Consider the following 14,596-nt stretch of genomic DNA (forward strand, 5'->3'; position numbering starts at 1 on the left):
CTACGTTGAGCTTTCCCATTAGGCTCTATGCCCATCAAAACCATAGGCAGTCCTTACTCTGATTTCTTTTTTTAAAAACATATTTTTATTGATTTCAGAGAGGAAGGGAGAGGGAGAGAGAAACATCAATGATGAGAGAGACTCATTGATCAGCTGCTTGCTGCACGCCCCCTACTGAGGATCGAGCCCACAACCTGGGCATGTGCCCTTGACTGGAATCCAATCGGGAACCCTTCAGTCCGCAGGCTGGTTGGTGCTCTAGCCACTGAGCCAAACTGGCCAGGGCTTACTCTGATTTCTAATATAACCCAAACGATCGATGGTTATCTTTCTGAAGTTGTCCTAGTTGACTGCAAGTATTTTCTGAGGTTATGTTATTTTAACTAGCACTGACAGGTGGTCTGTAACTCCTTTATTTGAATTTACAATCTACTGAAGAGCCAACATAAAGATATCAAAACAATTAGCAACTAAAACAAGTGAACATTAATTAGTTATAATAATTGCAATAGTTGAGCCATAAATAAAATTGCTTCCTAGCAGTTAAAGTGAACATGATTATCAGACAAGGAAAACGGTACAAGAGGAAGAAAGTTTTCCCTGGTCCCAAACTACAGAAGACATTTACAAGCGTCATTCTACAGAAGATAGAAGAGGAGCCCTCCGCAACATTCCGCAGCAGACGCTGTACACCTGAAACTAATGCAAAATAACACTGAATGCAAACTGTAATTGAAAAACAAAATTGACAAAACACAAAAAATGTAGTCATTGTGCAAAAGCAGAAATTTGTGTGGCAGTGGGAGGATACTCAAAGCAGCATATTTTTCTTTTTAAAAAAATTTTATTTTATTGTTTAAAGTATTACAAGTAGTAGTACATATATCTTTTTCCCCCCCATTGACCTTCCCCCAGCCTCCCCTACCCCCCGGCACATGCCCTCCTCCCCCTCCCCAGTGTCTGTGTCCATTGCTGTGCTTATATGCATGCACACAAGTCCTTGGGTTGACCTCTTTCCCCGCCTCCCCAACACTCCCCAGCCTTCCCGCTGTAATTTGACAGTCTGTTCGGTGCTTTACTGCCTCTGTATCTATCTTTTTATTCATCAGGTTATAATGTTCTTTATTTTCCATGAATGAGTGAGATCATGCGGTATTTTTCTCTCATAAAGCAGCATATTTTCCAAACAATATTCCTAAACACACCTTTCCTCGGTTGGGATTTGGTAAAAGGTAGGTAGGAGAAAGTCCTAAGCTTTGATGAGCATCTTAGCGGTTTTGGTTGAGGAAAGGTCCATCTGCTCTAAGTCCCACCTCAACACACGGTTTGGCTGAGCCCCGTTATGAATGCGATGGCGCCCTGCTCTGGACCAGCTCCGCAGGCGGGCGTCAGGGCTCCCGTTGTTTTGAGCTCCATGTAGTAAGCACCGCGTACGTTACAGGCGCGTTTACCCGGTAACACGTGGCTCTCAAGTGCACGAGTAGTAAACCGGGTCCACGCAGAGCTGCAGTCAGCCAAACCGGACACCACAGAACCCAGGGCCCAGCCCAGCAGCGCCGGGAGGAGGCTCCCTGCGGGGAGTTCTCCCACCGCCTGTTCCCCGACCGTGCCGCCGGGGCGGCTGCTCTCTCCGGGCCTCCGCGGGACCAGCCTTCCCCACCGGGTTACCCGCCCCGGCGGGCCTTCGGCTCTGGAACCTGTCACCGGCCGGGGCGGGGCGAATCCGCGGGGCGGGGCGAATCCGAGGGGCGGGGCGAATCCGCGGGGCGGGGCGTAGCGCGCGCGGCCATTGGGTCCGGGCGGCAGCGGACGGGGGCGGGGCCAGGCCGGGGGGCGGGGCCAGACGGCGGCGGGGGTGGGGCAGCAGCCTCAGGCCCACGCCGTAAACAGACAACATGGCGGCGGCGGCGGCGGCGGCACCGGGGGCTCTGGGCGCCTGGCAGGCCGGCCGCGCCCGCCTGGTGGCCGCTTGCAGTGCGCCGCTCGGCCCTCGGTGGACGCTGCCCGGCTCCGTGACGGGCCAGCGGCTGGGGTCGGCCATCTGGGCCCGGGGCTGGGCGCCCGCGGCCGGGGGGCTGCCCCTGCGGCGGGGCTACAGCTCCGAGGTGAAGACGGACGACGAGCTGCGGGTACGGTACCTGGAGGAGGAGAACCGAGGTGCGTGGCGGCGCTGGCGGCCGGCGCTCCCAGGAGCGGGTCGCGAGGTCGAGCGTGGGGCGGACGTCCTTGTCGGCTGAGCGGCGGCCCGGGGTCCCCTCCGCGCCCCAGCACGGGCTGCGCCGGTGCAGCGCTCTCAGCGCCCGGGGGCCGTGCGCCGGCCGGGAAGGCGGCCCCTCCGCGCGGAGACAGACCTCTGGGCGTGGAAGGTCAATGCCGGCGTGAGGTCCGCTTCCAGCTTCGTTCCTGCTCCGGGATTGCTTCCTGCGGACTCGGGGGTCCGGGGCTTAGGCGCTCCAGAGAGAAAGCACTTCAGCATTCCGAAGAATTTCACACGGAAAGCTGCCCGCTGGAACAATGGTCCCTGTCCATTGTCTCTTAGAAAGTTAGCTGGGGGTGTTATTCCACTTCAGCTACACAATTTTGAACAGGTTTTGTCTTCCGGTTACCGTGCTCAGCTCTGGGACCCCGTCGTGGATGGTCCTGACGCTGCCCTTGAGTTACCCCCGGTGGGGGAGCGGGCCGCCGTCAGAGGGAGGAGGGCTGTGGAAGACGTGCTGTCATCCCAGGATGGCACGGCTGAAGCTGTACTCCTTTCACCTGCCACGTGGGGGAATCTAAAGGGGTCTTGAAAGGTAATAGCAGTTTGCCGCAGGACTAGTCATCTACTTTTGACGTACAGTTAATTAAGCACCTGTAGTCTCTTATGCAGAAGTGCAAAACCAAGTTAAGTCACAATTGCTGTTTTTAAGCAGCTCCTTGTACGGTGAGGTAGACACTGGCGGTTGTGAGGCTGTGCTGACTTTGCCTGGTGAGAGCACAGGGCTCTAAAACCCCAAGGGGGTACGTGACCCGTTATTTGGGGGAGGCTGGAAAACTTGCGAGGGGAGATTCTGAGGGTTAGGTAGGGTTTTGCCAGATGAAACGGGCTCCATGGCGTTCCTTACTAGGCAATGGAATTGGTCATTTGGGAGGGTTCTGAGGCAAACGTCTCTGCGCCTCAGCTTTCTTGTGTGTAAAATAGGAAAAATAGTACCAGCTTCGTACATGGCTGCTGTGAAGATTAAATGGTAACGTAAACTAAGTATCCGGCGGCTAGCAGGTGCTCTGGAGTGTGTATTATTTCAGACAGAGACAGGGCATGGACTATGAACATGTGAGTCGTTTTGGGAAATGTCAGGAAAGTTTGGCCGTAGTGCGGCATGACGGGGGGATGCTGGGGGGTTCAGCTGGACAGTCTTTTCGGTTAGCTTAGTCTCACTGGAATGGCCATTCCATTAGGTGTAGCAACAGTACATTCGATACAAAAGGAGTGCATGTGCAGTTGTAATATGCACCATGTTCTGTATTTCTTCATCTTTATGACTTCACAAATTCACATTGAAAGTGAGTTTTCATAAAATGCCTGGAAATTCCATAAGTTAGGATCCAAATGGATTAAAGAGAAGAAATGATAGCATACAAGACAATTTAGTGATTAAGATATTTTAGTAACCTCAAATAACCTGTAAAATCAGGTATTAGGACATCATGGTTTCTTAAGAAAATTGGCCCAGCTTCCTCGAGGGATGGGCAAGAATGACAACTCAGGCTTAGGGGAGTATGCTCAAAGGTAGAGGTACTATCGAGCCAGCAGGAAGCAGTGCAAAGAAAACATGAGGTCCAGGATGCTGCGGTGAGGGAGTCTCCCTGGGGCCTCCGCTTCTCATAGCGGCTAGTCCAAAATGGCTCTCCGGCAGTCCGCAAGGAATCTCAGAACCCTTGCTATCAGGAGCCCCGGGCTGCTCCCTGTCCAGTCGGCCTCTAGGCTGGGGGAGGTGGGTAGTGCAGAATACATCAGCCCTCATCCGTTATCTAATTTGTCTCATACTTCTCATTTGTTGTGGAGGCACAAGGCATACCCCCGGTCTATTTCGTGTTATTGCTTGCATTGTTGTCCAACCTACTTAGCCCTGGTCATGGTTTACAGAGGTCTCTCTTTTCTTGGGCAACAGCCTCCTTTATAAGTCAAATGATCGTTCTCTCCCCAGTGTATTCTTTACACTGGTGCTGGAGTCACCTTTTTTGAAGGCCAAGAATCAACTCTCTGCTCAGGTAAACACCGCTAGTGGCTTCCCGTTGCCTGCAGGTCCTCACAGCCGGCAGGCCTTCCTAACGCCTCCTCTCCCTTCAGCTGCAGCTGAGCTTTGTTTTTTTCTGCTTTGCACGCAAGTGGAATGACCTCTCCCTTCCCCTGCCAACCATCTCCCCGTCTGGCAGGCTTCTCCTTATCATTGTGGCCCATTTCAAAGGTCATGTTTGCGAACCTTATTGGAACAACTCCTGGCAGAAACAGCAAACAAGTAAATGCATAATGCAAGCCACCCTTGATACCTGCTTCTCCTTATTCACCTCTAGATGTTCAGGCCTTCCTGAGTGTCTTTGAAATCTTTCCACTTTTCTCTGTGTTCTTCTTTATCAATACCACTCTTGTCCCAGCCAGCATCGTCTCTCAGATGGACTATTGCAGAGGTCTCATGTTTTTATGTTATGGCATGTGAATTATGTAATCATATATGTAGCTATATATAATTACATAATTATATATGTTAATTATATAATTCACATGCCATAAAATTCAAAATGTAGGCTTTTTTAGTGTATTTAGAGTTGTGCAACCATCACCTCAGTCCAGATTTATTTATTTTTTATTTATTTATTTTTAAATAAATCTTTATTGTTCAGATTATTACAATTGTTTCTCCTTTTTCCCCCCCATATCTCCCCATCACCCGGTTCCCTCCCCCCACCCCCCCCCGTTGTCCTTATCCATAGGTGTATGATTTTTGTCCAGTCTCTTCCCATACCCCCCACACAGACACCCATTTCCCCTTGAGAATTATCAATCCACCCCCATTCTATGCCTCTGATTCTATTATGTTCACCAGTTTATTCTGTTCCTCAGATTTTGAATTCACTTGATTTTTAGAATCACTTGTTGATAGATATTTGTTGTTCATAATTTTTATCTTTACTTTTTTCTTCTTTTTCCTCTTCTTAAAGAATACCTTTCAGCATTTCATATAATACTAGTTTGGCTGTGATGAACTCCTTTAGCTTTTTCTTATCTGTTAAGCTCTTTATCTGCCCTTCAATTCTGAATGATAACTTTGCTGGGTAGAGTAGTCTTGGTTGTAGGTTCTTGCTATTCATCACTTTGACTATTTCTTGCCATTCCCGTCTGGCCTGCATAGTTTCTGTTGAGAAATCAGCTGACAGTCGTATGGGTGCTCCCTTGTAGGTAACTAACTGTTTTTCTTTTGCTGCTTGTAAGATTCTCTCTTAGTCTTTTGCCCTTGGTATTTTAATTATGATGTGTCTTGGTGTGGTCCTCTTTGGATTCCTCTTGTTTGGGGTTCTGTGCGTTTCCTGAACTTGTAAGTCTTATTTCTTTCACCAGGTGGGGGAAGTTTTCTGTCATTATTTCTTCAAATAGGTTTTCAGTATCTTACTCTCTCTCTTCTGGTACCCCAAAAATTCGGATATTGGTATGCTTAAAGCCATCCCGGAGGCTCCTTATGCTATCCTCACACTTTTGGATTCTTCTTTCTTTCCGCCTCTCTGGTTGGGTGTTTTTTTCTTCCTCATATTCCAGATCTTTGGTTTGACTCTTCGGGTACGGTGATCTACAGTTGAGTTTCTGTATATTCTTTATTTCAGACAATGTATGCATAATTTCTGACTGGTCCTTTTCCATTTTTTTGGTATTCTCATTTAGGTCCTCGAAGGTCTCTTCAGGTTTCTCAGCGGTTTTTAGAAGATTCTTGAGTAACCTTATAAATATGGTTCTGAAGACTGTGTCGTCCATTAGTTTGCTTTCATCTATCTCTCCTACTTGTGACATACTTCGATGTCTCCACATTTTGGCTGCCTCCCTGTGTTGATGGAGTGGCTTTGTGTGGTTGGTGACCTATAGGGGCCGGTAGCTCAGCTTCCCCAATCACCCTAGGTCAGTGATGGCGAACCTATGACACGCGTGTCAGCACTGACACGTGTAGCCATTTCTGATGACACGCGGCCGCATGCCAAGGGTGAAACATTTGCTGCTCCTAAGGATGAAACATTTGCGACTAGAGTCTTGGAGTTAGTTTTTTCCTCAAAGTGACATACTACCCGAGTTATGCTCAGTTTTTTGGAGAAGTTTGACACACCAAGCTCAAAAGGTTGCCCATCACTGCCCTAGGTGGTCGCTCTTGGTACTCCCCTTTGTGGGCTGAGTGGAAAGTCTTGGTGTAGTTAAAAGCCCTGATTGCTGTTGGTACACTGGGAGGAATTGACCTCCTGTCCAGTTGGTTGTGAGGTCCTGCTGTGTCTATAACGGAAGGATTGCTGTGCTGGAGACACAGTAGGGCTTTGGTGCTCACTGAGTCTGCCTCTTGAATGTGTCCCTTATGAGAGTGGTTGAAATCTGGTGTCGTCCACACAGACAGAAAAGTCACTCTCACTCTCTGACTGATGGCCGAGAGTCCCGTAGGCGTCTGGATCCCCCATGTGTCCCTAGAAACTGGAGTTCAGAGTCATTGGGATTGTTGGTATCACTGGCGGGAATTGATCTCCAAGCCAGTTGGCTGTGAGGATCAGCAGTGTCTCCGCTGGGAGAGCTTCTGTGCTCAGCTTGGATGGGGCGGAGTCTCAGGATGGCGCAGACAAGCTTTGGTTTCCCGTCTGCTCCGCCCTAAGAAGGGCGGTTTCTCCGTGCCCGAATTAATGGCTGCGTGCCTCTGAGAGAAGGCAGCTTTCGAGCCTCTCCCGCTGCCTAACAGACCAGTTTCTCCCCAGCTGGGGCTGGATTTCAGTGCAGTCGGGAGGTTTTGTTTTTCTCCGGAACGAGAAATCCAGTCACTGGGAGGGCTGTGCTCAGCTTGGATGGGGCGGAGTCTCAGGGTGGCGCAGACAAACTTGGTTTCCGTCCGAGCCACCCTAAGAGGGTCGGTTTCTCCGTGCCCTAATCAATGGCTGCGCACCTCTGAGAAAAGGCAGCTTTTGAGCCTCGTCTGCTGCCAAACAGACCAGTTTCTCCCCGACCACAGCTGGATTTCAGTGCAGTTGGGAGGTTTTGTTTTTCTCCCAAATGAGAAAGCTAGCCACGCAGCGTCTGCTGCCCTCCCTCTCCGCGCGCTGCGAACAAGCCTGCCGCGTATTCAGCCGCCCGCCCTTTCTGCGCTCACGGATCTCCGCACCTCCACAGCTCCTGAGGCTCAGCGTCCCCCTCTCTGTTTTTCTCTAGTTGTAGGTTTTCCACTCTGCCAGCTTTCCAGTGGTTCTGGACGGTGTGTGCTCTGTTTTCCAGTTGTAGTTTCAAAATTGTTGTGGTAGGCAACAGTTAGGTGTTTACCTTATGCCGCCATCTTGGTTTCCTTCTCAGTCCAGATTTAGAACACTTTTATCAATGCAAAAAGAAACCCTGTTCTCTTTAGCAGTGACTTGGCTTCCCATTGTCACCGTCCCGCTGCCCCACAGTAAGACCCATTGTCTACTCGGACATTTCATATAAAGAAGTCATATCATATGTGTTTTTTGTGTGTGGCTTCTTTAACTTTATGTTTTCAAGGTTCATCCATGTTATAGATATTACTTCATTTCTTTTTATGACTGAATAATATTTAATTGTATGGATATATCACATTTTATCTTTTTTTTTTTTTAATTTGTTTCATAGAGGAAGGGAGAGGGAGAAAGAAATAGAAACATCAGTGATGAGAGAGAATCATTGATCAGCTGCCACCTGCACTCTCCCTACTGGGGATTGGGCAGGCAACTGGGGCATGTGCCCTTGACTGGAATTGAACCTGGGACCCTTCAATCAGTAGGCGGACGCTCTATTCACTGAGCCAAACCAGCTAGGGCTATCACATTTTATCTTTTATCATTGATGTACATTTGAGTTGTTGCCATTTAGTGGGTAAGTGAACAATGCTGCTTAGAATATTCATGTACACATTTTTGTGAACATCTGTTTTCATTAGAAGTGGAATTGCTGGATCACACGGTAATTCTATGATTTAACATTTTAAGGAACTATGGAACTTTTCCAAAGTGGCTGCAGCAATTTATATTCCCACTAGTGAGGTATGAGGGCTCCAATTTCTTCACATTCTGACCAACACTTGTTATTGTTTGTGTTTTTTATTACATCTGGTGCTGTAAAGTGATGTTGTGACTTTGATTCGGATGCCTAATGGTTAGTGATTTTGAATCTTTCCATGTGCTTAGGGCCATGTGTGTATCTTTTTTAGAGAAATGTCTTAAATCCTTTTCCCATTTATAATTGGTTTGTTTGTCCTTTTATTGTTGAATTACGAGAGTTCTTTATATATTCTGGATGCAAATTTTTTATCAGATACTTGATTTGCAAATGTTTTCTCCTATTTTGTGGGTTGTCTTTTCATTTTCTTTTTTTTAAGCCTCATGAGGATATGTTTATTGATTTTAGAGAGAGAAGAAAGGAAGAGGGAGAGGGAGAGGGAGAGGGTGGGGAGAGGGAGGGAGAGAGAGAAAGAGGTGAGAAACATCGATTGGTTACCTTCCATATGCCCCTCAACTGGGGATCGAACACACAACCTAGGTATGTGCCCTGACCAGGAACGGAATCTGAAACCTTTTGGTGTGTGGAATGGTGCTCCAACCAACTGAGCCACCTGGCCAGCGCTCTCTCCTCTTCACTTTCTTAATGGTTTATTTTGAAGAACCCAGGTTTTTAGTTTTGATGTAGTTCAGTTTGTATATTTGTTTCTTTTGTTGCTGTGCTTTTGGGTCATATCTAAGAAACTTGCTTAAGCCAAGGCCACAAAGATTTATACTTGTTTTCTTCTAAGAGATTTATGGTTTGGCTCTTATATTTGTTCCTGTGTTCCATTTTCAGTTATTTTTTGTGAGGTAAGAGGTTAACTTCATTCTTTTGCTTGTGGATAGACAGTGTCCCAGTACTATTTGTTCAAAAGACTGTTCTTTCACCACTGAATTGGCTTGGCACCCTTGTTAAAAATTGACTATAAATAAGAGTTTATTTATGGACTTTCAGTTCTGTCTCATTTATCTACGTGTCTGTCTTTATGCTGGCACCATACTGTTTGATTTCAGGATCTTTATAGTAACATTTGATTTGGATAGTCTGAGTCCTCCAATTTTTGTTCTTTTCCAACTATTCTGTCTATTCTGGACTCTCTCATTACCACAAGAATTATAGGATCAGCTTGTGGATTTCTTCAAGAAAGTAAACTAGAATTTCAATAAGAATTGTACATCAATTTGGGGAATATTGCCATTTAACAATGTTACATTTTCCTGTCCATGAACATGGGATGTTTTGTAGTTTTCAGTGTACAAAGCTTTATATGTTAAATTTACTCCTATTTTATTTTCTTTGGATGCTATTGTAAATGGAATTGTTTTCTTAGTTTCATTTTCAGATTGATTATTGCTAATGTAATACAATTATTTTTGTATGTTGATCTTGTATCATGCAACTTTGCTGAACTTGCTTATTTGTTCTCATAGTTTTTTAGCGGATTTCTTAATATTTACTATATATAGATCATGTCATCTGCCATAGAAATAATTTTACTTCTTTTCTAATCTGGCTGTCTTTTATTTCTTTCTCTTTTCTAATCTCTCCGGTTGAAGCCTCCATTATTTATACTAATAAAAGGGTAATATGAAAATTGGTCATGACGCCCTCACAGTAACAACCAAACAGCAGGCTGTGTGGGGTGACAAGGCCGGCAGAGGGGTTAGCGAGGGACGACCAAATGACTGACCAGCAGGCTATGTGGGGCGACCAGGTCGGCAAGGGGGGCACTAAGGGGCAACCAGGCCGGCAGTGGGGGGACAGTTAGGGGAGACCAGGTCGGCAGGAGGGGGCAGTTGGGGGCGACCAGGCAGGCAGGCAGGCAGGTGAGCAGTTAGGAGCCAGCGGTCCTGGATTGTGAGAAGGATGTCCAACTGCCAGTTTTGGCCAAAACTGGCAGTTGGACATCACCCAAGGGGTCCAGATTGGAGAGGGTGCAGACTGGGCTGAGGGGACTCCCTCCCCCTTGCACGAATTTCGTGCACCAGGCCTCTAGTAATCTATAATAATCTATAATAATCTATACTAGTAAAAGGGTAATACGCTAATTAGACTGGGTGACTGGCCATCTTCTGGATGCCTGACTTCCTTCTGGACAAAACCACAGTGGTGGGGGTCGAGGCAGAGGTGGTTAGGGGCAATCAGGCTGGCAGGGGAGGGCAATGGGGGCTATCAGGCTGGCAGAAGAGGGCAGTTGGGGGCCATCAAGTTAGCAGGGGAGGGCAGTTGAGGACCATCAGGCTGGCAGAGGAGCGGTTAGGTTGTGATCAGGCTGGCAGAGGTGGTTAGGGGCGATCAGGCAGGCAGGTAGGTGAGTGGTTAGGAGCCAGTGGTCCTGGATTCTGAGAGGGATGTCAGACTGCCGGTTTATTAGTATAGATTATTATAGATTATAATGGAGGCTCCAACCAGAGAGATTAGAAAAGAGAAAGAAATAAAAGACAGCCAGATTGGAGAAGAAGTAAAATTACTTCTATTTGCAGATGACATGATCTGTATATAGTAAATATTGAGAAATCCACTAAAAAACTATGAGAACAAATAAGCAAGTTCAGCAAAGTTGCATGATACAAGATCAACATACAAAAATAATTGTATTACATTAGCAATAAACAATCTGAAAATGAAACTAAGAAAACAATTCCATTTACAATAGCATCCAAAGAAAATAAAACTGGCCGTTGGACATCCCCCAAGGGGTCCAGATTGGAGAGGGTGCTGGTGCAGCTGAGGGATACCACCTCCTATGCATGAATCTCGTGCACTGGGCCTCTAGTAAAAGCATAATATGTTAATTAGGCTGGACAGCTGATCGAACTTCCACATGTCCTTCTGGACGAAACCAGGGCTGCGAGGGCTGAGCCCCTTGCACGAATTTCATGCATCAGGCCTCTAGTATTGAATAAAAGTATCAAGAACAGACATCCTTATCTTGCTCCCTATTATGAGGGGAAAGCATTCAGTCTTTCATCATTAAGTATATTATCTCTGAGTTTTTTGGAGATGCCCTTTATGGGATTGAAAAAGCTCCCATCTATTCATAGTCTAAGTGTTTTGCCATTTTGAATTTTGTCAGATGCTGTTTTGGCATCTATTAAAATGATCATATGATTTTTCTTGTTTAGCCTCTTGATGTGATGGATTACGTTAATTGGTTTTCAAATATTGAACCAGTCTTGTGTGCCTGGAATAAATCCCACTTGGTTATGGTATATTATACATTTCTGGATTTGATTTGCTAGTATTTTGTTGAGGATTTTTTCATCTATGTTCATGAGAGCTAGTGGTTTTTCGTTTTTCGTGCTTGGGATGCCTTTTTCTGGTTTTGGTATGAGTATAATGCTTTCTTCATAGAATTAGCTAGAAGTGTTCCTTTCTGCTTATATTTTCTGGAGGAGATTACTGAGAAATTCTGTCACTTATTTTTGAATGCTTTGGTAGAATTCACCTGTAAAATCATGTACTAGTATATCAGATGCTTTCTGCTTGGAAGGGTATTATTTATTGATTAAGTTTCTTTAATTGATACAGGCCTATTCAGTTTATCTATTTCTCATGTGTTCTGGTAGATTGTCTCTTTCAAAGAATTCTCCCATTTCATCTAAGTTACCAAATTTGTGGGATAGAGTTGTTTATAGTATTCCTTTGTTATGCATATGACATTAATGGAATTCAGTAATGATGATACTTCTTTCATTTCTGATATTAGTAACTTGTTCTCTCTCCTTTTTTTTCATTTTTGCCTGATTAGAGGCTTATCACTTTACTGATCTTTTTAAAGAACTAGCTTTGAAAACATTTTTTTAATAATTTTTAGAAAGGGAGAGGGATAGAGAGAAACATGGATGAGAGAGAAACATCATGTATCGGCTGCCTCCTGTATGCCCCCTACTGAGGATTGAGCCCGCAACCTGGGTATATGCCCTAACCCCTGACTGGGAGTCAGTCAATATCTCCAAATTCCTTGGTCCATGCTCAACCACTGAGTCACACCTTTTTCTACTAATTTTCTATTTTCAATTTTATTGTTTCCTGCTGATTTTTTCTTTTTTCAATTATTTTAGATTTAATTTGCTTTCGTTCTAGTTTCTTAATGTGGAAACTTAGATTATCAATTGTAGATGGTTCTTAATATGTGCATTCAATCAATGCTGCAAGTTTCCTCTAAGTACTGCTTTTGCTATAACCCACACATTTTGATAAGCTGTATTTTTATTTTCATTTAAAAATATTTTAAATTTCTCTTAAGATTTCTTTTTTTAACTTATGTACTATTCAGAAGTACCTTACTTAATCTCCAAGTATTTTGGGATTTTCCAGCTGTCTGTTACTGATTTCTAAGAGCATACTTCAATATGACTTTTTATTGTTTTAAATTCGTTAAGGTGTGTTTTTGGCCCAGATGTGGTCTGTGTTGGCGAATGTGTACTCTTTGTTGGCTGCAGTAGCTTCTATTCAGTTAGATCTGGTTTTCAGTTATCGTTGACTGGTGTTGCTCAGCTCAGCTAGACCCTTCTCTGATTTTCCTGCCTGCTGGACTGCCAGTTATTGATAGAGGCATTGGTGCATTACATGGGATTTGTTGTACTAATTGTTAAATTTTTGAAGTTTACAGAAATTTTCAAATAAAGTTAATTATATGGTAAAATTAAAAATAAAATAAAGCACTGTGGAAGGGTGCCACCCCTTCACTTTCAGGCCCTTTCATCCAAAGTAAAGACTTTAAACATCTGTTGAGTCCCTGCTTTCAATGATAATTTCATTCACTGTCTGTATTGTGTTACCTATACAATTATTTTTACAGACAGTATCTGGACTCCTTTCTATATAAGATGAGAAAAGGAAATGTTTGCTGTTTTATTTCTTTCATCGTCTACCTTCCAATTTCTGTCATTGGTAACTTTTAGTTTACATCATAAAAACGTATGCCAGTTACATTTTGTTCTCCCATAACTTACTCGGAGCTCTCTCTGTGGATGGACTACAAACAGGGTTTACACTGCCACTGTACCAGTTATGTTGACACTCCTTCAGAGTCTGCAGAGCAGTCTTCTTCCCATCTCCACTCCACAGCCCAGGGCCTGTGCGCTGTCTCACACCCGGACCTCTGCTGGAGCTTCTGGGTTGGTGGCCCCCGGTATACTTTTATTGTTTTCGTAAATTGCGATGAAATTCATATAACGGAAAATTTATCATTTTACAGTTTTTAAGTGTCCAGTTCAGTGGTTTTTAGTTTATTCACCATGTTGTACAGCCATCACTACTGTCATTACAGACTACTTGCATTACCTGCAAAGCAAATCCATTCCCTTTAGTCAGTCCTTCCTCACGCCCCTCTCCCCAGTTTCCAGAAACCACGAATCTCCTTTCTGTCTTTATGGACTTGCCTGCACCAGGTTTTTCATAGAAATAGAATCGAATAATAGGTGGCTTTAGGTATCTGGCTCCTTTCATCCTTATGTTTCAGTACTTCATTCCTTTTGATGGCTGAATGATACTCCATTTTTATTTGTTTCTACTTTTTGGGTATTATGAATAATGCTGCCGAACACTTGCATACAATTGTTTGAGCACATGTTTTCATTTCTTTTGAGTAGATACTTAGGAGGAGAATCATTGGGTCATACGGTAATTTTATGTTTAGTTTTTAGAGAACCCGCCAAACTTTCCCACAGAGGCTACACCATTTTACATTTTTAACCATCTACAAGGGCGCCTATTTCTCCACATGCTCCTCAACACTGACTTGTTCCCACTTTTTTTTGTTATAGCCGTTCTACTGCTTGTGAACTGACACCTCAGTGTGGTTTTGATTTGCATTTCTCTAATAACAAATGATGTTTAGCATCATTTCATGTGCTGATTGGGCATTTGTATATTTCCTTTGGAAAAATATCTATTTAAATATTTTGCTCAGTATTCCATTGGGTTGTTTGTCTTTTTTATTGTGAGTAATAAGAATTCTTTATATAATCTGTGTATTAACCCCATATCAGATATATGGTTTGCACATATTTTCTCTCGCGGATTGTTTTTTTACTTTCTAGATAATGCTGAGGAGGTCTGATTTACCTGTTTTTCTTTTGTGGCTTCTGCTTTTGTTGTGATATTTAAGACGCTGTTGCCTAATCCAAGATCATGAAGATTTACACTTAGTTTCCTCCTAGGAGTGTTATGGTTGTAGCTCGGACAGTTCTGTCCTGCATCCATTTTGAGAGGTTTTATATATGGTGTGAGGAAAGGTCCAATACAGTCTTGTGGGTGAGTAGTCCCACCACTATTTGTTGAAAAGACTATTTTTGCACCATTGAATGATCTTGGTATCCTTGTCTA

The 14,596-nt window shown here is 44.5% G+C and overlaps 1 protein-coding gene across 5 annotated transcripts in view; it reads left to right on the forward strand.

Annotated features, from left to right (window-relative positions):
* The first annotated feature begins 1,877 nt into the window (after positions 1-1,877).
* AUH (AU RNA binding methylglutaconyl-CoA hydratase) overlaps positions 1,878-14,596 on the forward strand; it is a 187,936-nt gene continuing 175,217 nt past the window's right edge. The window contains exon 1 of one of the 5 annotated variants that reach the window (XM_054726826.1): positions 1,878-2,157. In XM_054726826.1, the coding sequence (XP_054582801.1) occupies positions 1,896-2,157 (262 nt within the window). In that variant the 5' untranslated portion in view covers positions 1,878-1,895. Of the gene's footprint in view, positions 2,158-2,724; positions 2,793-2,956; positions 2,969-14,596 lie in introns of those variants that run through there. The other 4 variants (XM_028133124.2, XM_054726828.1, XM_054726831.1 and 1 more) reach the window with 4 other exon arrangements.

This window comes from Eptesicus fuscus, chromosome 15, assembly GCF_027574615.1.
Source record: "Eptesicus fuscus isolate TK198812 chromosome 15, DD_ASM_mEF_20220401, whole genome shotgun sequence".
NCBI classification, from domain to species: Eukaryota; Metazoa; Chordata; class Mammalia; order Chiroptera; family Vespertilionidae; genus Eptesicus; species Eptesicus fuscus.